General features: G+C 44.6%; 1 protein-coding gene across 1 annotated transcript in view; it reads left to right on the top strand.

Moving 5' to 3' along the window:
• Positions 1-1,178: 1,178 nt before the first annotated feature.
• LOC309569112 (olfactory receptor-like protein OLF3) overlaps positions 1,179-20,398 on the top strand; it is a gene marked incomplete at both ends in the record, with an annotated part of 38,860 nt that continues 19,640 nt past the window's right edge. Inside the window, 2 exons of the mRNA XM_082274876.1 lie at positions 1,179-1,299; positions 16,536-17,331. Of these exons, the coding sequence (XP_082131002.1) occupies positions 1,179-1,299; positions 16,536-17,331 (917 nt within the window). The remainder of the gene's footprint in view (positions 1,300-16,535; positions 17,332-20,398) is intronic.

Here is a 20,398-nt window from a genome sequence, read left to right as displayed (position 1 = left end):
TAAAAACTAAAAATATGAACAATAGAGTTTAGCTAGGCATCTGTTAAACAAGGTGAGGACATTGCCCCCGCTTCATAACACTAAAGGTCAGGCGGTCCGGGAACAACCCCCCCCCCCCGGCGCCCCTATGGGAACACACTGCACCCTTGGGAGGAGGCGGCCCACAACCACTGACCCCAATACTGAGCCCTCAGCTATAGGGGGCAGCATCCCGCTATCCGTGCACTGTCAGAGAGAAAAAGAAGAAAAGAAAAAAGAAATAAGGAGTGAAAGGAAAGGGACAAGACAGAAGGAAAAAGCGAGAAAAGTCAGAAAAAGGTAACAGAAATGGAATGGGGGGAAGGAGGAAAGGAACATCAGCGGCTGGTAAGGAGAGAAAGGGACGACATCCAGGTCCAGCACACCCCAGTGGGGCAGATCCCCCGAACTCACCGTCCAAGGCGACCAAGACACCCGATTCCCCCTAAGGGGGGCCGGCCAGATACCTGATCCAGGGGTCCCATGTTTTGTCAAACATACGCATCTTATCATTGAATAGCGCCACCATCCATTCGTTTATCATGATCCAGGTCAGTTTGGCTTTTAGAAGCTCGAACGGCACCACAGGGGTTCGCCAGGAGCAGGCTATAGCTATCTTGGCAGCCGTGAACACAAAGGCTATAAGACGTTTGGCGGGTTTAGACTCCCCCTCCACTGGTTTACCCAAGAGGGCATGTTAAGGATCTTTTACCAGGTTAAACTGCGTCAAGGAATAGACGAAGTTATAGACCCGGATCCAAAAACGTCTAACCTTCGAGCAAGTCCACCACGCGTGGAGCACAGTGCCCGCCTGTCCGCATCCCCGGAAACAGCTGGGGGATGCAGTGCGTTCCGCCGCTCCCAGCCTGACCGGGACCATGAACCAACGCAAAAATACTTTGAAGTTAGCTTCTATCAAGGAAGTATTAAGTATGGATCTAGAATTAAACTGTGCTAAAGAGTTCCAATACGCTCGGTCCCAATTCTCATTTAAATTCTCCTCCCAGCGCAACATGTATGGCAATTTGGTGTCATCTTCATGCAGTATATTATAAATTGTGGATATATAGCTTTTTTGTTGTAATATGTTTTATAATTGCTTTTTATATCATGTTCTAAAACAATTTCAATGTATTCCCTTTGACATCTGCTAGGTAATTATGGAAGTCATCAATCAGACATATCCACCTCGAATCATTCTTCTCGGCATTTCCGATGTCCCATATCTCCAGGTCATCTTCTTCATCGTCTTCATGATGATCTATATTATTATGTTGTCGGGTAATCTTCTGCTGGTCATTGTGGTGAGGATCAACCCAAAACTCCACACTCCCATGTACTTTTTCCTGAGTAACCTCTCCGTTATTGATGTCTCCTTCTCCTCCAGTATTGTTCCTTTAATCTTAGTCAAAATGCTTGCCAAAGACAGAAGCATTTCCTTACTGGAATGTGGCATACAAGTATTTATCTCTTTAGCTCTAGGGGCAATAGAGTGTATGATACTGGCCGTCATGGCCTATGATAGGTATGTTGCCATCTGCAAGCCATTGCACTACAATACCATCATGAATAAGAAACTTTGCTTTTCTTTGTCAGCAATAACCTGGAGTATTGGAATCCTCAACTCTGTTGTCTTGGTGAGTGACACGTTTACGCTGCCTTTCTGCAGGTCACAGCTGAACCACTTCTTCTGTGAAATTCCTCCAATGTTACGAATAGCCTGCACAGACACTTGGCTAAACCTTCTGGTGGTCTTCACATCTGCAGGGCTTATCGTCATGAGTTCTTTCTTCTTGACTCTCATCTCCTACATCCGTATTATCTCCACCGTCTTGAAGATCCGTTCCTCGCAAGGAAGGCACAAAGCGTTCTCCACGTGTGGATCTCACCTGACTGTGGTCACAATCTTTTATGGAACCATCATGTTCATGTACCTGAGGCCCCGCTCTATAAGCACTCATGAAATGGACAGAGTCGTGTCTATCGTATATACTACAGTAACTCCAATGTTAAATCCCTTCATCTATAGTATGAGAAATAAAGATGTTAAGAGTTCATTTAGCAAAAAATTGAATGGACAATAAAACCTATCAAAAAGCTGAGATATAATGACATTCTGATTTGTGCCACTGAATGCTCATATAATACGTGTTTTACTGTAAATTGGTAAAGCCAAATTCTGGGATTTTTTGGAAAGAATTAAAAAAAAAAACAAAGCTCCCACTCAGACCCTATGTCCAGAGCTCATTGATTTGAACCCAGCGAGAAAAAAAAAAAGCCAAAGCAGAGTTAGGCTGGAGGTTTAATGAATTAGGCCCATAATGACATTCTGATTTGTGCCACTGAATGCTCATTTAATACGTGTTTTACTGTAAATTGGTAAAGCCAAATTCTGGGATTTTTTGGAAAGAATTAAAAAAAAACAAAGCTCCCACTCAGACCCTATGTCCAGAGCTGTCCTGCCTCCAGCTCTCTGCTCTGCTGTTCACCTGTGTAAAGGTAGGAGAGTGAAGGGACAGAGCTGCAGGGGGGCTGTGGTGTGAAGTGGGGGGCAGAGCTGTGAGTGGACTGTGGTGTGAAGTGGGCGGCAGAGCTGTGAGGGGACTTTGTTATGAATTGGGGGGCAGAGCTGTGGGGGCCTGTGATGTGAAGGGAGGACAGAGCTGTGGGGGTCTGTGATATTAAGGAGGGGCAGAGCTGCAGGGGTCTGTGAAAGGTTGGGCAGAGGACACCACTGTTGGGGGAGGGGGGGAAGAAGACACTACTGTGGGGGGGCAGAGGAGACTACTATGGATGGGACAGAGCTGTGAAGGGGGGAAGAGGACACCACTGTGTTTGTGTGTGGGGGGGGGGCAGAGAACACCACTGTGGGTAGGGCAGAGCTGTGAAGGGGGCAGAGGACACAACTGTGTGTGTGTGTGTGTGTGTGTGGTGGGCAGAAGACAATACTGGGGGGGGGGACTTTTATGAAATTATTTCCGGGCTCTGCACTACCTGTCTCACGGTTTCCTTCTTTAATTGATCATTGAAATAAGCCAACGTGTGGTAATGGTCCTCAAAAGGAATAAAACTGTCCTCAGACACAATAAAATGTTCTTAAAATCTCCAGACAGTTCATAAGGTGCTGATAATAATGATCCCCGGTGCGTAGATGTCAGTAGTTAGGTTCCAACCTTCACCACACCAAACGTGACCCCCCTAAGAGTGGGCACTCACCGGAAATATTATAAACACGCGCCTGTAAGCATAGGTAGCTTGGACCCTTTTACACCTTTGAATATCCACGTCACTACAAGATGACTTCCACATGCGTATTCCAATTTAGGATTCAGATGTGTCATGGAAATAAAGATGGGGGCACAATAGCATGATACTGTTTCAACATTTAATGCACAAATAACACCCAAAGCACCCCAAATCCAATATGCTTACATATAAACAGAATTTATCAAGCAGAATAAAAAGTAACCCGTTGGTTAAGGCCAGCTCACCCCGGCTGCATGAAGATAATCAAGGATCCACTGGTACATGAAAATAATCAAGCCTCCTTAAAGGTGAGATCCGGATGCCAGCCAAAGCCACTTGTGGTTACCAGGGAGACAGCATGCCTGGGTCCTGACGCGTTTCGTCCGTGCGGACTTCTACTGAGGACCAGGCATGCTGTGAATGGCTCCCATATTTATATGTGAATGACCAGGACTCTTCCCTGTATGTGTAATTAATGCTCCTCCCCTTAGGAGGAGTTTTTCCCGCTCTAATTGCTGCCAGAATGCACCGCTTCCGGTATCCACGATACCGGAAGTGATGTCGGATGTAAACAACGTCTCTCTTAGACGTGCCTACGTCACTTCCGGAAGTGACGTAGGCACGTCTAAGAGAGACATTGTTTACATCCGACATCACTTCCGGTATGCTGTCTCCCTGGTAACCACACACTAGATAAAGATATTAACAAATGAATAAAGGTTTGTTGATCGCAGCCGCTGTGTTAAAAAACAATATATATAAAATGATGAAATAAATACTGTAAAAATACATAAAAGTATAGTCCAGCATTAAATTGCATCCAGCAGCGCACAATATATCACCATATATTATAGACCATAAATCCTCAAAAGGAATAAAACTGTCCTCAGACACAATAAAATGTTCTTAAAATCTCCAGACAGTTCATAAGGTGCTGATAATAATGATCCCCGGTGCGTAGATGTCAGTAGTTAGGTTCCAACCTTCACCACACCAAACGTGACCCCCCTAAGAGTGGGCACTCACCGGAAATATTATAAACACGCGCCTGTAAGCATAGGTAGCTTGGACCCTTTTACACCTTTGAATATCCACGTCACTACAAGATGACTTCCACATGCGTATTCCAATTTAGGATTCAGATGTGTCATGGAAATAAAGATGGGGGCACAATAGCGTGATACTGTTTCAACATTTAATGCACAAATAACACCCAAAGCACCCCAAATCCAATATGCTTACATATAAACAGAATTTATCAAGCAGAATAAAAAGTAACCCGTTGGTTAAGGCCAGCTCACCCCGGCTGCATGAAGATAATCAAGGATCCACTGGTACATGAAAAGTACCAAGAGCGCTGGGCGAGTGTTTGCAGTCCTATTTTGGTCCCAACCACTTTTCTATTTTTGTGTGGTAATGGTTGTCTGGGTAGCTAACTATAGGAAAACTCTTCAGACCTTCAGAAAACAATGATCCTGCAAACCACTCTCCCCCATTACATGGCAACAAAAACTGGACTCAGTCATAACTCAAGGAAAGCTTTACTGCATATTCAGCTTTTTATTCTGGGAAAATGGTGGCAATTCAAGGACATGAACTATCACCTCCTCTTTGGTAGAAAGGATTGCATTGGTAAAAGATATGTACAACGGTGTAAAAACAGCCTATGCATTTCGGACGTAAATCCTTTTAATGGCTGTGACTAAAGACTAACATCTGAAACTCGTAGGGCGTCCTGTCTATAAATACACTTCCTCTTTCCAATGATTTAACCCTGTTTTTCCCTTAAAGGGACCATGGTCCAAACAGAGAGGAAATGAAGCGTCCTTCCAGGACCCAGCCCCAGCGTCCTGTACATATCCTCCCCCTCTGCCCCAACGCCAAGGAGGTGGAGGCAATAGTGGAGCTAAGACAATGGGCTCAGGAAGACGGCATCTGCATTCTGATGCAATCTCCTAGGCCTGTGCTCCACTGCAAACTTAAATTTCTGGAGTGCTAGGAGCCAATGGGTAATCCTGGCATTCGTCCCTTTACCTTGTCTCATCCATGTTAAAGGAGCATGGTCAAAAATCTGCCTAAATTTCCTCCTCAAGAAATAATATATGAGTGATTATAAGACCCACTTAATGGCCAGACACTCTTTCTCAACTATAGCATAGTTTTTCTCCACTGCCATCAACTTCCTACTGAGTAAGGCTACTGGGTGCTCCTCGCCATGAATAGTGATGGGCTAGGCTCCACCCCGGTTCCGTTCGCATCAGAACTCCCGAACGTGGAAAAAGATCGGACCCAAACCACAAACCATTTTAAAGTCTATGGGAAAAAAAAAATAAAAAGTCCCCATGTTGATGGGGACAAGGGCCTCTTCTCCACAACCCTGGACAGTGGTTGTGGGAGTCTGCGGGCAGGGGGCTTATTTGAACCTGGAAGCCCCCTTTACCAAGAGCCCCCCAGATTCTGCCCTTCCATGTAAATGAGTACGTGGTACATTATATCCCTACTCATTCACCCAAAAAAGTGTAAAAAAAAATGGTGCATGCTGGATCGGTGCCATGGATTGAGGGTACATGTGGGCTGTATCTGGTTAACCGGCTGCCCCCCCCCCCCCCCCCCATCCCCACAGCTCAGAGACACCATAGTCAGTTGAGATTTATTGGTTGCATCTAATCTAAAAGGCATAGATTCTGAAAGAGCAAGTGTTACTGCCAAACACGTTGATCCATTAAGACATTTTGGGAACTTGATTCATGCAGCAAGTTATCTAAACCTATCAACATCTATGTGGCAATCTGTTTACTGTGTGATTTTTATTATGTTTTATGTTTTTTATTATGTAATAAAGATATTTAAGATGCTTTTATCAGATTTGTCAATATAAAATTATTCTTAGGTGGCTCTTGCTATGACGTAAAAAAAAAGAAAATACTAATAAGTGCCTAAATAAATTATAAATAACATGCTATGAATGCCAATTAATGTAAACATACAGTATGTGTTACACATACAAGGTGCCAAAATAATTAAAATGACATATTGCAAAAGGTCTTTTGTGCAATCTTGAGTGCTATTCGTGCCTGGTTCCCAGGGTCTCCCCTGTAGTGAATATTCCACCATGTGCTGAAATGTCTACAGACCGCACTCACCAGATGTCCATGACTCCCTCACTGTACAGCAAGGGAAGTCATGAAGGCTTATAGGTCCCTAGGGAGACCTGTCCCACAGATCCTGATGTTTCCATGTACGGATCCTTACTCCTCCTTGTTATGATCCCTATGTTTCTCCCAAAGTTTAATGGGCAGGCAAAAAAAATATAAACAGAGCAGAGATGTTCTGCAATATGCCTATGCTGGTGGATGTCTTTTAAGGTAACCATACAGTGGTCAGATGACTCTGTCTGATCATACACTATAGCAGGGCTTCCCAAACTTTTTTGGGCCGAGACCCACTTATGAATACAGATTTTTTTCGGGGCCCACTTGCTTGTAATTGAATATTGTAAAGCACTTGGCGCTATATAAATGCAAGTAATAATAATAATATTGCATATTTTAAAGGGAGGGGGATGTTGAATTAAAAGTATCAATTTACTACTTTTCAATTTATTATTGAATACACTTAATTAATATATAACTACAGGCATGGCACAGGTGATGGTACAGGCATGGCACAGGTGATGGTACAGGCATGGCACAGGTCATGGTACAGGCATGTCACAGGTCATGGTACAGGCATGGTACAGGTCATGGTACAGGAGATGATATAGGCATGGCACAGGTCATGGTAAGGGCATTGCACAGGCCATGGCACAGGTGATGGTACAGGCATGGCACAGATGATGGTATAGGCATGGCACAGGTGATGGTACAGGCATGGCACAGGTCATGGTACAGGCATGTCACAGGTCATGGTACAGGAGATGGTATAAGCATGGCACAGGTCATGGTAAGGGCATGGTAGATGCATGGCACAGATGATGGTATAGGCATGGCACAGGTCATGGTACAGGAGATGGTATAGGCATGGCACAGGAGATGGTATAGGCATAGCACAGGTCATGGTAAGGGCATGGCACAGGCCATGGCACAGGTGATGGTACAGGCATGGCACAGGTGATGGTACAGGCATGGCACAGATGATGGTATAGGCATGGCACAGGTCATGGTACAGGAGATGGTATAGGCATGGCACAGGTCATGGTAAGGGCATGGCACAGGCCATGTCACAGGTGATGGTACAGGCATGGCACAGATGAGGGTATAGGCATGGCACAGGTCATGGTAAGGGCATGGCACAGGCCATGTCACAGGTGATGGTACAGGCATGGCACAGATGAGGGTATAGGCATGGCACAGGTCATGGTACAGGAGATGGTATAGGCATGGCACAGGTCATGGTAAGGGCATGGCACAGGGAGGCACAGATGATGGTATAGGCATGGCACAGGTGATGGTATAGGCATGGCACAGGTGATGGTACAGGCATGGCACAGATGATGGTATAGGCATGGCACAGGTCATGGTACAGGAGATGGTATAGGCATGGCACAGGTCATGGTAAGGGCATGGCACAGGCATGGCACAGATGATGGTATAGGCATGGCACAGGTCATGGTAAGGACATGGTACAGGTGATGGTACAGGCATGTCACAGGTCATGGTACAGGAGATGGTATAGGCATGGCACAGGTGATATAATAGGCATGGCACAGTATGTACAGGCATGGCATAGTAGGTACAGGCATGGCACAGTATGTACAGGCATGGCACAGTAGGAATAGCCATGGCACAGTAGGTACAGGAATGGCACAGTAGGTATAGGCATGGCACAGTAGGTACAGGCATGGCACAGTAGGTTTAGACATGGCACAGTATGTACAGGCATGGCACAGTAGGTATAGGCATGGCACAGTATGTACAGGCATGGCACAGTAGATATAGACATGGAACAGTATGTACAGGCATGGCATAGTAGGTACAGGCATGGCACAGTAGGTACAGGCATGGCACAGTAGGTATATGCATGGCACAGTATGTACAGGCATGGCACAGTAGGTAAAGGCATGTCACAGTATGTACAGGCATGGCACAGCACTGCTACTTACTGTGCCCGGATTGTTACCCACTGCAGCGGCTTCAATCACTTACCTCCTTCCTTGGCAGTGGGCTGGCTCGCTGGCTCGACTCCTGTCACTCCACACTCCGACAGACGTTCACGGCGCGCTGCTCCTCTCTTCGCTGACGGCGGCGGGAACGGGCAGGAAGGTGACTGAGTTGGACGGTGCGTGCGTCAGTCACCGCCCCTAATGATGTCAGCCGGGAACCCCCCCCCCCCCCCCCATAGCCAGCAATACGTCCGGCGCCCCTAGTGGGCTTTTAAATGGTAATTTTTTTTCTCACTGCCGATCTGACTGCTCTAACGTTGTCGGCGACCCACTCAGATACGGCTCGTGACCCACCAGTGGGTCGCGACCCATAGTTTGGGAAGTCCTGCACTATGGTACCAAAGGTATTGGGATGCCTGCCTTTACATGCACATGAAATTTAAAGGCATCCCAGTCTTAGTCCATAGGGTTAAATATTGAGTTGGCCCACCCTTTGCAGCTATGACAGCTTTAACTCTTCTGGGAAGGCTGCCCACACGGTTTAGAAGTGTATGGGGATGTTTGACTCACAGTCTCCGCTCTAATTCATCCCAAAGGTGTTCTACTGGGTTGAGGTCAGGACTCCCCATGGCAGTCAAGTTCTTCCACCCCAAACTCACTCATCCACGTCTTTATGGACCTTGCTTTGTGCACTGGTGCGCAGTTATATTGGAACAGGCAGGGGCCATCCCCAAACTGTTCCCAGAAAGTTGCGAGCTTGACATTGTCCATCTTGGTATGCTGATGCCTTAATAGTTCCCTTCACCGGAACTAAGGGGCCAAGCCCAACCCCCTGAAAAACAACCCCACACCATAATCCCCCCTCCACCAAATGATTTGGACCAGTCCACAAAGCAAGGTTCATAAAGACATGAATGAGCGAGTTTGGGGTGGAGGAACTTGACCGGCCTGCACAGTCCTGGTCTCATTTCGATCGAAAAGAACACCTTTTAGATGAATTAGAGCAGAGACTGTGAGCCAGGCCTTCTCATTCAACATCAGTACCTGACCCCACAAATGCGCTTCTGGAAAAATGGTCAAACATTCCCATAGACAAACTCCTGAACCTTGTGGACAGCCTTCCCAGAAGAGTCGAAGCTGTTATAGCTGAAAAGGGTGGGCCAACTCAATATTAAACCCTATGGACTAAGACTGGGATGCTATTATAGTTCCTGTGCGTGTAAAGGAAGGCCCCCCAAATACTTTTGATAATATAGTGTATCTGTACTTTATGATGAATACTTTGGTTGCTGTACCTCTTGACGTCTTATGGAATGTTCGGTACTACTATGTATGCTTATATCTTTATTGTAAGTTATTTTTATATGAAATGCTGGATACTTTAAATAAAGAATTTGCAATAAAGATACTGATGATAACGAAAACTTCTCACTACATCTAGTTACAGAAATAGTTTCAAATTTAGTAAAGGATATTATTGCAAAGTGTAAGATTACAAAGCTCTAGAGACCTTGCAGATCTGGGAGTTTTCCTCACTTTCGTCGCCCATAGGGATCAATTAAATTGTAAATAATACAATATATAAGGCATTATACAGAGGCTTTGCATTTACTGTTTATCTACAGAATGCTTTCCAGCACAATTTTTGCACATTGATAGAGTCCACATTCTTGCATTTCACTCAGGAGTACGCAGAGGTCAACAAATCCAACAAAAAAACACCATAGCAATATCTTCAATTCATCTTGGTTTAAGTGTTTAAATGGGTGGATCACTTTGCCATTACATTCATCCAGTAACCCCTTGGACTTAATTATAATTAAAAGATAACGCTGCTAATTTAATAAAATTTATTTTTTTAAATATTCTTGAAGACACTTTGCCTACCTCCTGTGTTGATACTCTTTCCTGCATTCCAGTTGGCAAGCAGCTCAAACGCAGTGGCCATTTGTTCTGCCTTAGAGAAAGTTAATGCTTACCACCTTGGCTCTCTCTCACCAAGTAGAAGTCAATTTAGTTGCTTTTGTGAGTGTTTTTTTTTTTATTACTTTAGAAAACAAATCAGCAATGTGGATAGATTGAAGATGTACTTATGTTTTTGCTTTCCAAATTTTCTTTTGTTTGGGGTTTTGTAGATATTTTTAATAGGAATATATTTAGCATTGTATAAGCTACAAACAGCTCAAGGCTACCTGCAGCCTTTTGGTACTTGAGGCTTCTAAATGGGCCTCAATATCATGTGACCTCTAGTAGTCTCATGGAACATATCCTCAGCCTCTGACTCGTCTCCAACCACACTTGTCCATGATTTCGGACCATCGCCTGTGGTATGTTTTCACTATATGACTTTATGATAGTCATATCCAGAGGTTGTCTTTGTGAAATAGACGTATGAGTGCTGCCAGCATTGCTGCAGAGGTTGAACGGATGGGGGGTCAACCTGTCAGTGCTCAGACCATACGCCGCACACTGCATCAAATTGGTCGGCATGGCTATTGTCCCAGAAGGATGCCTCTTCTAAAGATGATGCACAAGAAAGCCCCCAAACAGTTTGCTGAAGACAAGCAGACTAAGGGCATGGATTACTGGAACCATGTCCTGTGGTCTGATGAGACCAAGATAAACTTATTTGGTTCAGATGGTGTCAAGCGTGTGTGGCGGCAACCAGGTGAGGAGTACAAAGACAAGTGTGTCTTGCCTACAGTCAAGCATGGTGGTGGGAGTGTCATGGTCTGGGGGTTTATGAGTGCTGCCTGCACTGGGGAGCTACAGTTCATTGAGGGAACCATGAATGCCAACATGTACTGTGACATACTGAAGCAGAGTATGATCCCCACCCTTCAGAAACTGCGCCAGCAGGGCAGTATTCCAACATGATAACGACCCCAAACACACCTTCAAGATGACCACTGCCTTGGTAAAGAAGCTGAGGGTAAAGATGATGGATTGGCCAAGCATATCTCCAGACCTAAACCCTATTGGGAATCTGTGGGGCATCCTGAAATGGAAGGTGGAGGAGCGCAAGGTCTCTAACATCCACCAGCTCTGTGATGTCGTCATGGAGGAGTGGAAGAGGACTCCAGTGACAACCTGTGAAGCTCTGGTGAACTCCATGCCCAAGAGGGTTAAGGCAGTGCTGGAAAATAATGGTGGCCACTCAAAATATTGACACTTTGGACCAAATCTGGACATTTTGACTTAGGGGTGTACTCACTTTTGTTGCCAGCAGTTTAGACATTAATGACAGCAAATTTACACTGTTATACAAGCTGTACACTCACTACTTTACATTGTAGCAAAGTGTAATTTCTTCAGTGTTGTCACATGAAAAGATAGAATAAAATATTTACAAAAATGTGAGGGGTGTACTCACTTTTGTGAGATACTGTATGATAGCAATAGAGATAAATGAAAAAAGTGTAATATAATTGAAAAGGTACTCCTAAGCACTTAAAACTCCCTACACATAGTTTTTGAGCCTGCCTGCCCCAACAAACCCATGTATATAAACACAAACATTGGGGTCACCTTCATACATAAATGTTACATAGTTACATAGTTAGTGAGGTTGAAAAAAGACATCAGTCCATCCAGTTCAACCTATGATGTGTGTGTGTTTGCTGTTAACTTGTATACCCCTGTATGTTGTACATTGTATACCCCTGTATTTTGTGGTCTTTAAGGTGCTCATCTAATAGTTTTTTGAAACTATCGATGCTCCCCGCTGATACCACTGCTTGTGGAAGAGAATTCCACATCCTCACTGCTCTGACAGTAAAGAAAGCCTTATGTATTTTAAGGCTAAACCGTTTTTCCTCTAGTTTTAGTGAGTGGCCACGTGTCTTATTGTATTCCCTTTCTCTAAAAAGTTTGTTCCTTATGCTAGGGTCACCAGTACAGTATTTGTACATTGATATCATATCCCCCCTCAATCGTCTCTTCTCCAGAGAGAATAAGTTCAGTGCTTGTAGTCTTTCCTCATAGCTGATGTCCTCCATTCCCTAATTATGTTTGTAGCCCTTCTCTGGACTCTCTCCAGTTCCAGCACATCCTTTCTGAGGACCTGGAGTGGATCCCCTTTTTTATACATGCCAGTATTTTGTTGGCTTTGCTTGCAGCGGCTTGGCATTGCATGCCACTGCCAAGCCTGTTGTCCACCAGTACCCCAAGGTCCTTTTCCATCTTAAATTCTCCCAGAGGTTCCCCCCCCCCCCCCCCCCTAGTGAGTAGCTTGCTTTCGTGTTTTTGATGCCCAAGTGCATTACTTTACATTTTTCAACATTAAACCTTATCTGCCATATAGTTGTCCACCCCATTATTTTGTTTAGGTCTGCTTGTAAGGTTTCCACATCCTGCATAGAAGATATTGGCATGCTTAGTTTAGTATCATCCGCAAATACCGAGATTGTGCTGGATATCCCCCTCTTCTAGGTCATTTATGAACAAATTAAACAGGATTGGTCCCAGGACAGAACCTTGGGGGACCCCACTTTCCACACCCGCCTCCCCATTTATCACCACCCTCTGGACTCTCCCCTGGAGCCAGTTCTCTATCCAGGTACTCACCCTATGGTTCATGCCTACGTACCTTAGTTTGTACAGTAAGCGTTTGTGGGGAACTGTGTCAAATGCTTTTGCAAAGTCCAGATACACCACATCCACAGGCTTTCCTTTATCTAGGTGGCAGCTCACTTCATCGTAGAAGGTTAATAGATTGGTCTGGCAAGAAAGATTTTTCATGAAACCATGCTGGTGATTACTACTAATAATACGGTTTTCATTACTAAAGTCTTGTATGTATTCCCTTAACATCCCCTCCAAAATCTTGCAGACTACTGATGTTGCTTGAGCTACATGTGCTAAATATCACTACCCACACTGGAGTAAGAGCAATATTTATAAAACCTTCATTTATGGGTAACTCTAAACTGATGACCTGTAAGCATAGTTTTGAGACTTGATATATTGGGTATATACTTACTTGATGCAATAATTGGGTAATACATCGCATTTGTGTGCACTAAAAGTGTTATTAGTACATTTGTTTACTGAAAATTTGTGCTTGGCAAACCATTAGGCTGATATCATGTGACATAAAAAAAAAATGGAACTTACCACCATTTTATTCTCCAGTGTGTCTGCTTTCAGAAAATACTGTCTATAATGTTTGGGGGTTTCAACTAATCCTCAGGCCTAAAATGATTATTTTATGTGTGTGTAAAAATGGCTCTGGCAGAGAAACGTTTAAAGCCCACCACCCAGCCCACTCAAACTCACCTTCACAGTTTTTTTCTTCCCCCTTTAGAACCCTTGCAAAATACCCACTGCTTCCTGGTAGGGGCATGGAGAATTCATTGCACTGGCATTGGTGGTCAGTTGTCAGGGTTAGGACTGCTAGCCCTGCCTGAAGAATGGAGTGGAAAGAAAAAACGAGAGGGTGGTAGGAATAAGTGGGTCAAGGGGTGATCCTTCAAGACAAAGTGACAAGGTCTAGTTAACCAATGGGCTCGATTAATGAAATTAAACAGGTATTTACTGTGGCAGGGGATGCTAAATGGATATATAGTGTTACTGAAAATTTTTGAACCCATTTAACTAGTACTGTTTAATACGGTTGACCACCTGCTCAATCTCGATAAACTCCACTCCCTTGGCCTCCAAGATTCGTCTCTCTCCCTGTTTTCCTCCTATCTATCACAACTCTCATTGAGTGTTACCTATAACTCTGTCTCCTCCTTTCAATTTCCTCTTTTTGTGAGGGTCCCCCAACTCACTGTTCTTGCACCCCTTCATTTCTCCATCTACACATCCTCTCTTGGTCACATAATAAGCTCCCATGGCTTCCAATACCATCTCTACACCAATGGCGCACAAATCTATCTCCCTGCTTCTCACCTCATTCCTTCAATGTCCTCTAACATTACTAACTGACACATCAGCATGAATGCTTTTCCAACAAGATCAATGCTAAAACTATTAGTCCTCCTCACACCAGGATAATAGTTTTAATCCTAGGCTCTGACCTGTCCTATCAGCCCCAAATCCAATCACTGTCAAAGGCTTGTAGACTTCACCTCTGTAACATCTCTAAAATTCGGCCCTTTTTAACTAATGAAACCACCAAACAACTCATTCCCTTCCTTATCTCTGACCTTAAAGTGGTCATGTAATTTGAGCAAAGCACATATATCTGTAGTGTTTACTTATCTATTTCTAAAGCTCTAATTGTCATTTCTCTCTGGTGCTTCATTCCTCTGTTATCAGCATGAGTCACTTCTAAGAAGTTTCCTGACACTTGAGATAAAATTTGTGTCGGGGAGGGAGCTCATCATGCAGTTTGTCGATTCACTACACAGTTCTTCTGCTGTGTGGTGGTTGTGTGTTCCTTTACTCCAATCACCTCTCACACATTGTAACTACAGCCTCTCTGTCTCCCGCCTCTCTGCTCCTGACAGATAAAGAAAGATTTTAACACTTTTCTGCTCTTTTGAAGGGTGTGTAGGGAAGAGAAGACTGCAGATAAACAAGTAAAACCAATGTAGGAGGATTTGTTTAATCTCTGTGTATCATCTGAGGCTGTTCACTTTACTGGGTATATGTGGGGGTTTACAATCACTTTACCTATTGCACCTCCCTTCTCATAGGTCAACCTCTCCATAGGCTATCCCCTCTTCAGTCTATTATAAATGCTTCTGCCACACTTATCTACTTTACCAACTGCTCAGTGTCTGCCACACCTCTTTGCCAATCCCTCCACTAGCTTCAGATTGCCTAGCGAATTAAATTCAAAATACTAACTATAATAATACTTGTAGCCCTTACTGTAAATAAACCTTAGGCTACGTAGGGGGTTTTTTACAGTAAAGGCTACAAGATTGTGGAATTCTCTACCTCAAATGGTAGTACCTACAGGGACTATGGCTACTTTTAAAAGACTCTTGGACGTACATTTCAAGGATCAAAACATTCAGGGGTATGTGAAATAATTACGTCCACGCACACCTACACAGGTTGAACTGGATGGACTATCATCTTTATTCAACCTCAACTACTATGTGACTATATGTAATTATGTAACTATGTAACTAACAACAACCAAAGCCATTCACAACTCTTACCCCAGCTACATCACCAATTGTGTCTCCAAATATCACCCAAACCGCCATCTCTGCTCCTCTCAAGGCAAGCTTTTTGTCTCCTCCTCCTCCCATGATCATCTGCAAGACTTCTCCATTTGGGGGGGATTTAGGGGGGAAGGGGGGATAGGAGAAGAGGATTTGTGCTAGAAGGGGGGGGTTGTGCTAGAAGAGGTAATATGGTAGAAGGGGGGGGGGATTTGTGCTAAGATCAGAATTTTTTTATTTTGGAGGGTGGTTTAAGCTAGTAGGGATGATCGAGGTGTATTTGTGCTAGGAGGAGGGGATTTGGAATGGGGAAAAGGATTTGTGCTCGGAGGGGAAATTTGAGGGGTAGAGGATTTGTGCTAGGAGGGGGAAGATTTTTTTTTTTGGGGGGGGGTTGTGCTGAGGGCATATGGGGAGAGAGTGAATTTAAGCTGGGGGTGTGGGGTCAAAGATTTGTGCCAGGATAGGGGATTTCAGCAGGGGCGTGGATTTATTCTGGGGGAGGAACGGGGGATTTATGCTTAGGGGGAGCATGCAAATTAGTGCTCAATTTTTTTTTTTGGGGGGGGGGGGGATTTTTGCTGACACAGGCTCTAGATGAGCTTGCCCCGGCACTGTCTTCTCAAAGTGTTTTACAAAGACAAAAGAAAGAAAAACACAAGAAAAGATAAAACCGAGGAAAAAAAAAAAAAAGGGGGCAAATTACGGGAAAGTTGTCTAAAGAAAAACAATTTTTTAGATTTGATTTGAATTTTGTATAATTCCTGTATACTGCAATAATAATATAATAATACTAGTATTTACTGGTCACTGGTATACAAAAATCAATTTTGGTGAATTTACATTGTTACCTTTAATTATAATTTAAAAAATGAATTAATTAATTAATTTAAAAAATATTTGTTTTTATATTTAGCAGGTACATTTTATGGAACACACAAATGAAACGTCTATAAAATTCATTCTGATTGGGCTGTCGAGTGACCCTGACCTCCAGGTGGTCTGCTTTCTCACTATCCTAGTGGTATATCTAATCACCGTATCAGGAAATCTTCTTCTGATCTTCGTGGTGAAGATTAACCCAAAACTACACACCCCCATGTACTTTTTCCTAAGTAACCTCTCCGTTATTGACCTTTGCTTCTCCTCCTCCATTGTTCCCATTCTTTTAATCAACACCCTCTCCAAAGACACAAGTATTTCCCTATATGGCTGTGCAGCCCAGATGTTCTTCTCTTTAGTCCTTGGAGCAACGGAATGCTTATTGCTTGCTGTGATGGCCTATGATAGGTTTGCAGCAATTTGTAAACCATTGCACTACAACTCCATTATGAACAAAAAGCTGTGCAGTGGTTTAGCATTAACAGCATGGAGTGGTGGCGTAGTAAATGCCACAATTCAGGTTATCCTCACCTTCCAATTGCCCTACTGCAGATCCCACCATGTCAACCACTTCTTTTGTGAGGTCCCTCCATTCTTACGTTTGTCCTGTAAAGACACGAGACTCAACGAGTTAGCCATGTACATTGCAGCTGGGATCATTTGTTTATGTGCTTTCCTGTTGACTCTAATCTCATATGTCCGTATTATCTCCACAATCTTGAAGATACGTTCCTCACAAGGGAGGCGAAAAGCTTTCTCTACTTGTGCTTCACATATAACAGTTGTCACCCTCTTCTATGGGACCATCATGTTTATCTATCTACAACCTCGCTCATCTTTCTCAGAAACAGATAAGGTGGTGTCTATTGTCTATACAGCAATCACTCCAATGCTAAATCCTATCATCTACAGCATACGGAATAAGGACGTTAAGGGTTCCATAGTACAGAATATCCTTAGGCAATCCAATTTTGTAAACAAATTCTGATCTACATTTAACACTACAGGTCACAGTTCATTGTAAAAGGTAATGTAATATCAATGAAAATAAGGAGGAATTAGGGGGAACAATAGGGGGCGTTGGGACTTTAAATGAGGTCAGTCATGTTAGTGAATATCGATAATGATATAGAATATCAAAAATATTGGCATATATTATTTAATGAGTATTTCATAGAGGGTACAATAATATAAAAAAGAGACATACACAGATCAAGAACTGCACATGCAATACATAAATTCATATAAATACATTTTCCATAAATTCAATAAATGAATAACATTTGGGTCAGCACATTATATATATAAACAACATGTAATCAGTCTTCAATTGATCTGGCTTCATATCTTCTAGGCTCTACGCGTTTCGTGGCTCACGGCCACTCATCAGGAGCCGAATAAAATTATGATCTATAAACCAACATTAAAACATACACATATTAATTATATATAGGGAATATGACGTCTTGCTCCAAAGGATAAATGTATACACAAAGTTCAGCTACTTACTAGGGTCAACCCGATTCTAAAGGAGAAACAAAGTTAGCCCCCCAATAATTGGCGACTGTCTAACCCGGGGCTGAGGCGGGTATAATCCCCGAGGCCAGGACACGAGGAGGAAGAGATGGAGGGATCACAGAAGAAGGGACATCGCACGATTGAGTCAAAACGTGACTATAATATTCTGAAAAAAATTCAGTTGAAAAATGTAATTAATTTACTGGATATTCATCATATTGTAAGTAGGGTTGAGCGGACACCTAGATGTCCGTGTTCAACGGGTTCGGCCGAACTTTAAAAAAAAGTCCGGGTCCGTGTCCCGGACTTTTACCGAACTTTTCCCGGACACCGAACCCCATCGAAGTCAATGGGGACCCGAACTTTAAGGCACTAAAATGGCTCTAAAACACCAAAGGAAAGGGCTAGAGTGCTGCAAATGGCAGCAAAACGTAATTAAGAGCATGGCAAGTGCTCTGCAAACAAATGTGGATAGGGAAATAACTTAAAACAACAAAAAAAACAGAAAAATAAAACAATGTTCTTCTTCATCTCTGAAGGACGAGGCCCATATGGAGTAGGAGGGAGGTTGAGGTGGTGGTGGATGTGGCGGTGACATAGGCATGCGCACAGGGTGTGCCGGGTGTGCCTGGGCACACCCTAATCACCTAGGGCACATAGCATTGCCAGTGAGGAGATGGGAAAGATCTCCCTCGGACCTGCTCTGCTCTATTTCTCTTTGCCTACAGGTACATGGCCCCGATACATTACTCTCCCTGCTGGCAAACACATGCATGTGTATTTCAACTTTGGGGTGCACACCTTAATGCAATAGGCTGCGCACACCTATGGGTGGTGTAGGTGGAAGCGGCGGTGGAGGAGGACCAGGGCCGGATTAAGAGCATCATGGGCTTGGTGCTGAGGATTTTGAAGGGCCTTAAGGGCCGTGCCTTGCCATGCACCCAGAGGAGGAAGGGTGCAGCCATGCATGCCTAATTCAACATGGGATGCTGTCTCTGAAGCCCATAAACACATCCATGCATCGGCAACTGTCCCTCCTTGTCCGGCCTTCGCGCTGTGTGGGGAGGTTTTGAGGGTGCTGCCTGGGGAAGCGAGCATAGAAGCCAGACTTCTGTGTTTACAAGTGACAGAAGAGCGGTAACAGTGAATATGGCCAACCCGGGGCCTATATAAAAGGTAGGGGCCTGGAGCTGCAGCTCCAATAGCCCCTACGTTAATCTGGCCCTGAGGAGGAGGACGAGGTAGCCAACACTGCTTCTTTTCACAAATTTTAAATGAGGGTACACCCCAAAAGAGTGAGAAGGAGCAAAAATGGAACAATGGGTGGGTAAGGTCGATATCCATTGCTATTCTGCACAAGGTACGGAAAAGTCCCGTGGGATCCATGCCTGGTTCATTTTAATGAACGTGAGCTTGTCCACATTGTCTCTGGACAGGCGGCTGCGCTTGTCTGTTATAACGCCCCCAGCCGTGCTAAATACCCGTTCAGATAATACACTGGCTGCAGGGCACGCCAGCACCTCCAAGGCGTAAAGGGCAAGCTCAGGCCATGTGCCCAATTTGGAGACCCAGAAGTTGAAGGGGGCAGACCCCTCATTCACTACATGTAGGCGTGTGCACACATACTGCTCCACCATGTTGGTAAAATGCTGCCTCCTGCTAAGACGTTCCATCTGAGCTGCTGGTGCTGCTGTTTGTTGTGGCGTGCTGACAAAGCTTTTCCACATTTCGGCCATGCTAACCCTGCCTTCTGAGGTGCTGGCGGTGCCTTGGTTGCGTTGGCGACCTCCTCCTCTTCCTCCTCTGCCTTGTGCTTCCACTGCGGCCCCGCTGTCAGATGGGAATGCCAGCAGCATGGCGTCTACCAGCGTGCGCTTGTACTCGCGCATCTTGCGATCGCGCTCCAGTGAGTGAATTAAGGACGGTACGTTGTCCTTGTAACGGGGATCCAGCAGCGTGGCCACCCAGTAATCAGCACAAGTTAGAATGTGGGCAACTCGGCGGTCGTTGTGGAGACACTGCAGCATGTAATCGCTCATGTGTGCCAGGCTGCCCAGAGGCAACGAAAGGCTGTCCTCTGTGGGAGGTGTATCGTCCGTGTCCTCTGTATCCCCCCAGCCACGCACCAGTGATGGCCATGAGCTGGCCTGGGTGCCACCCTGCTGTGAACATGGTTCCATCTCCTCCTCCAGCTCCTCCTCATCCTCATCCTCCTCATCCTCCAGAACTGTGCCCCTGCTGGACAATTGTGTCCCTGGCGTTTGTGTGTGCAGGAACCCACCCTCGGAGCCCCTTGCGAATGACTGCCCTGAAAGCCTTGGAAATGTTACCTCTTCATCCTCCTCCTCCTCCTCATCCTGTGCCACATCCTCTTCCATCATCGCCTGAATTGTTTTTTCAAGGAGGCATAGAAGTGGGATAGTTAAGCTGAGAACGGCGTCATTGCCACTGGCCATGTTGGTGGAGTACTCAAAACAGCGCAACAAGGCACACAGGTCTCGCATGGAGG

This window comes from Pelophylax lessonae (genome assembly GCF_965119305.1).
Source record: "Pelophylax lessonae genome assembly, chromosome: 13".
In the NCBI taxonomy this organism is placed as follows: domain Eukaryota; kingdom Metazoa; phylum Chordata; class Amphibia; order Anura; family Ranidae; genus Pelophylax; species Pelophylax lessonae.
The sequence above is the reverse complement of the archived record's forward strand: the minus strand, read 5'-3'. Positions and strand labels throughout refer to the sequence as shown.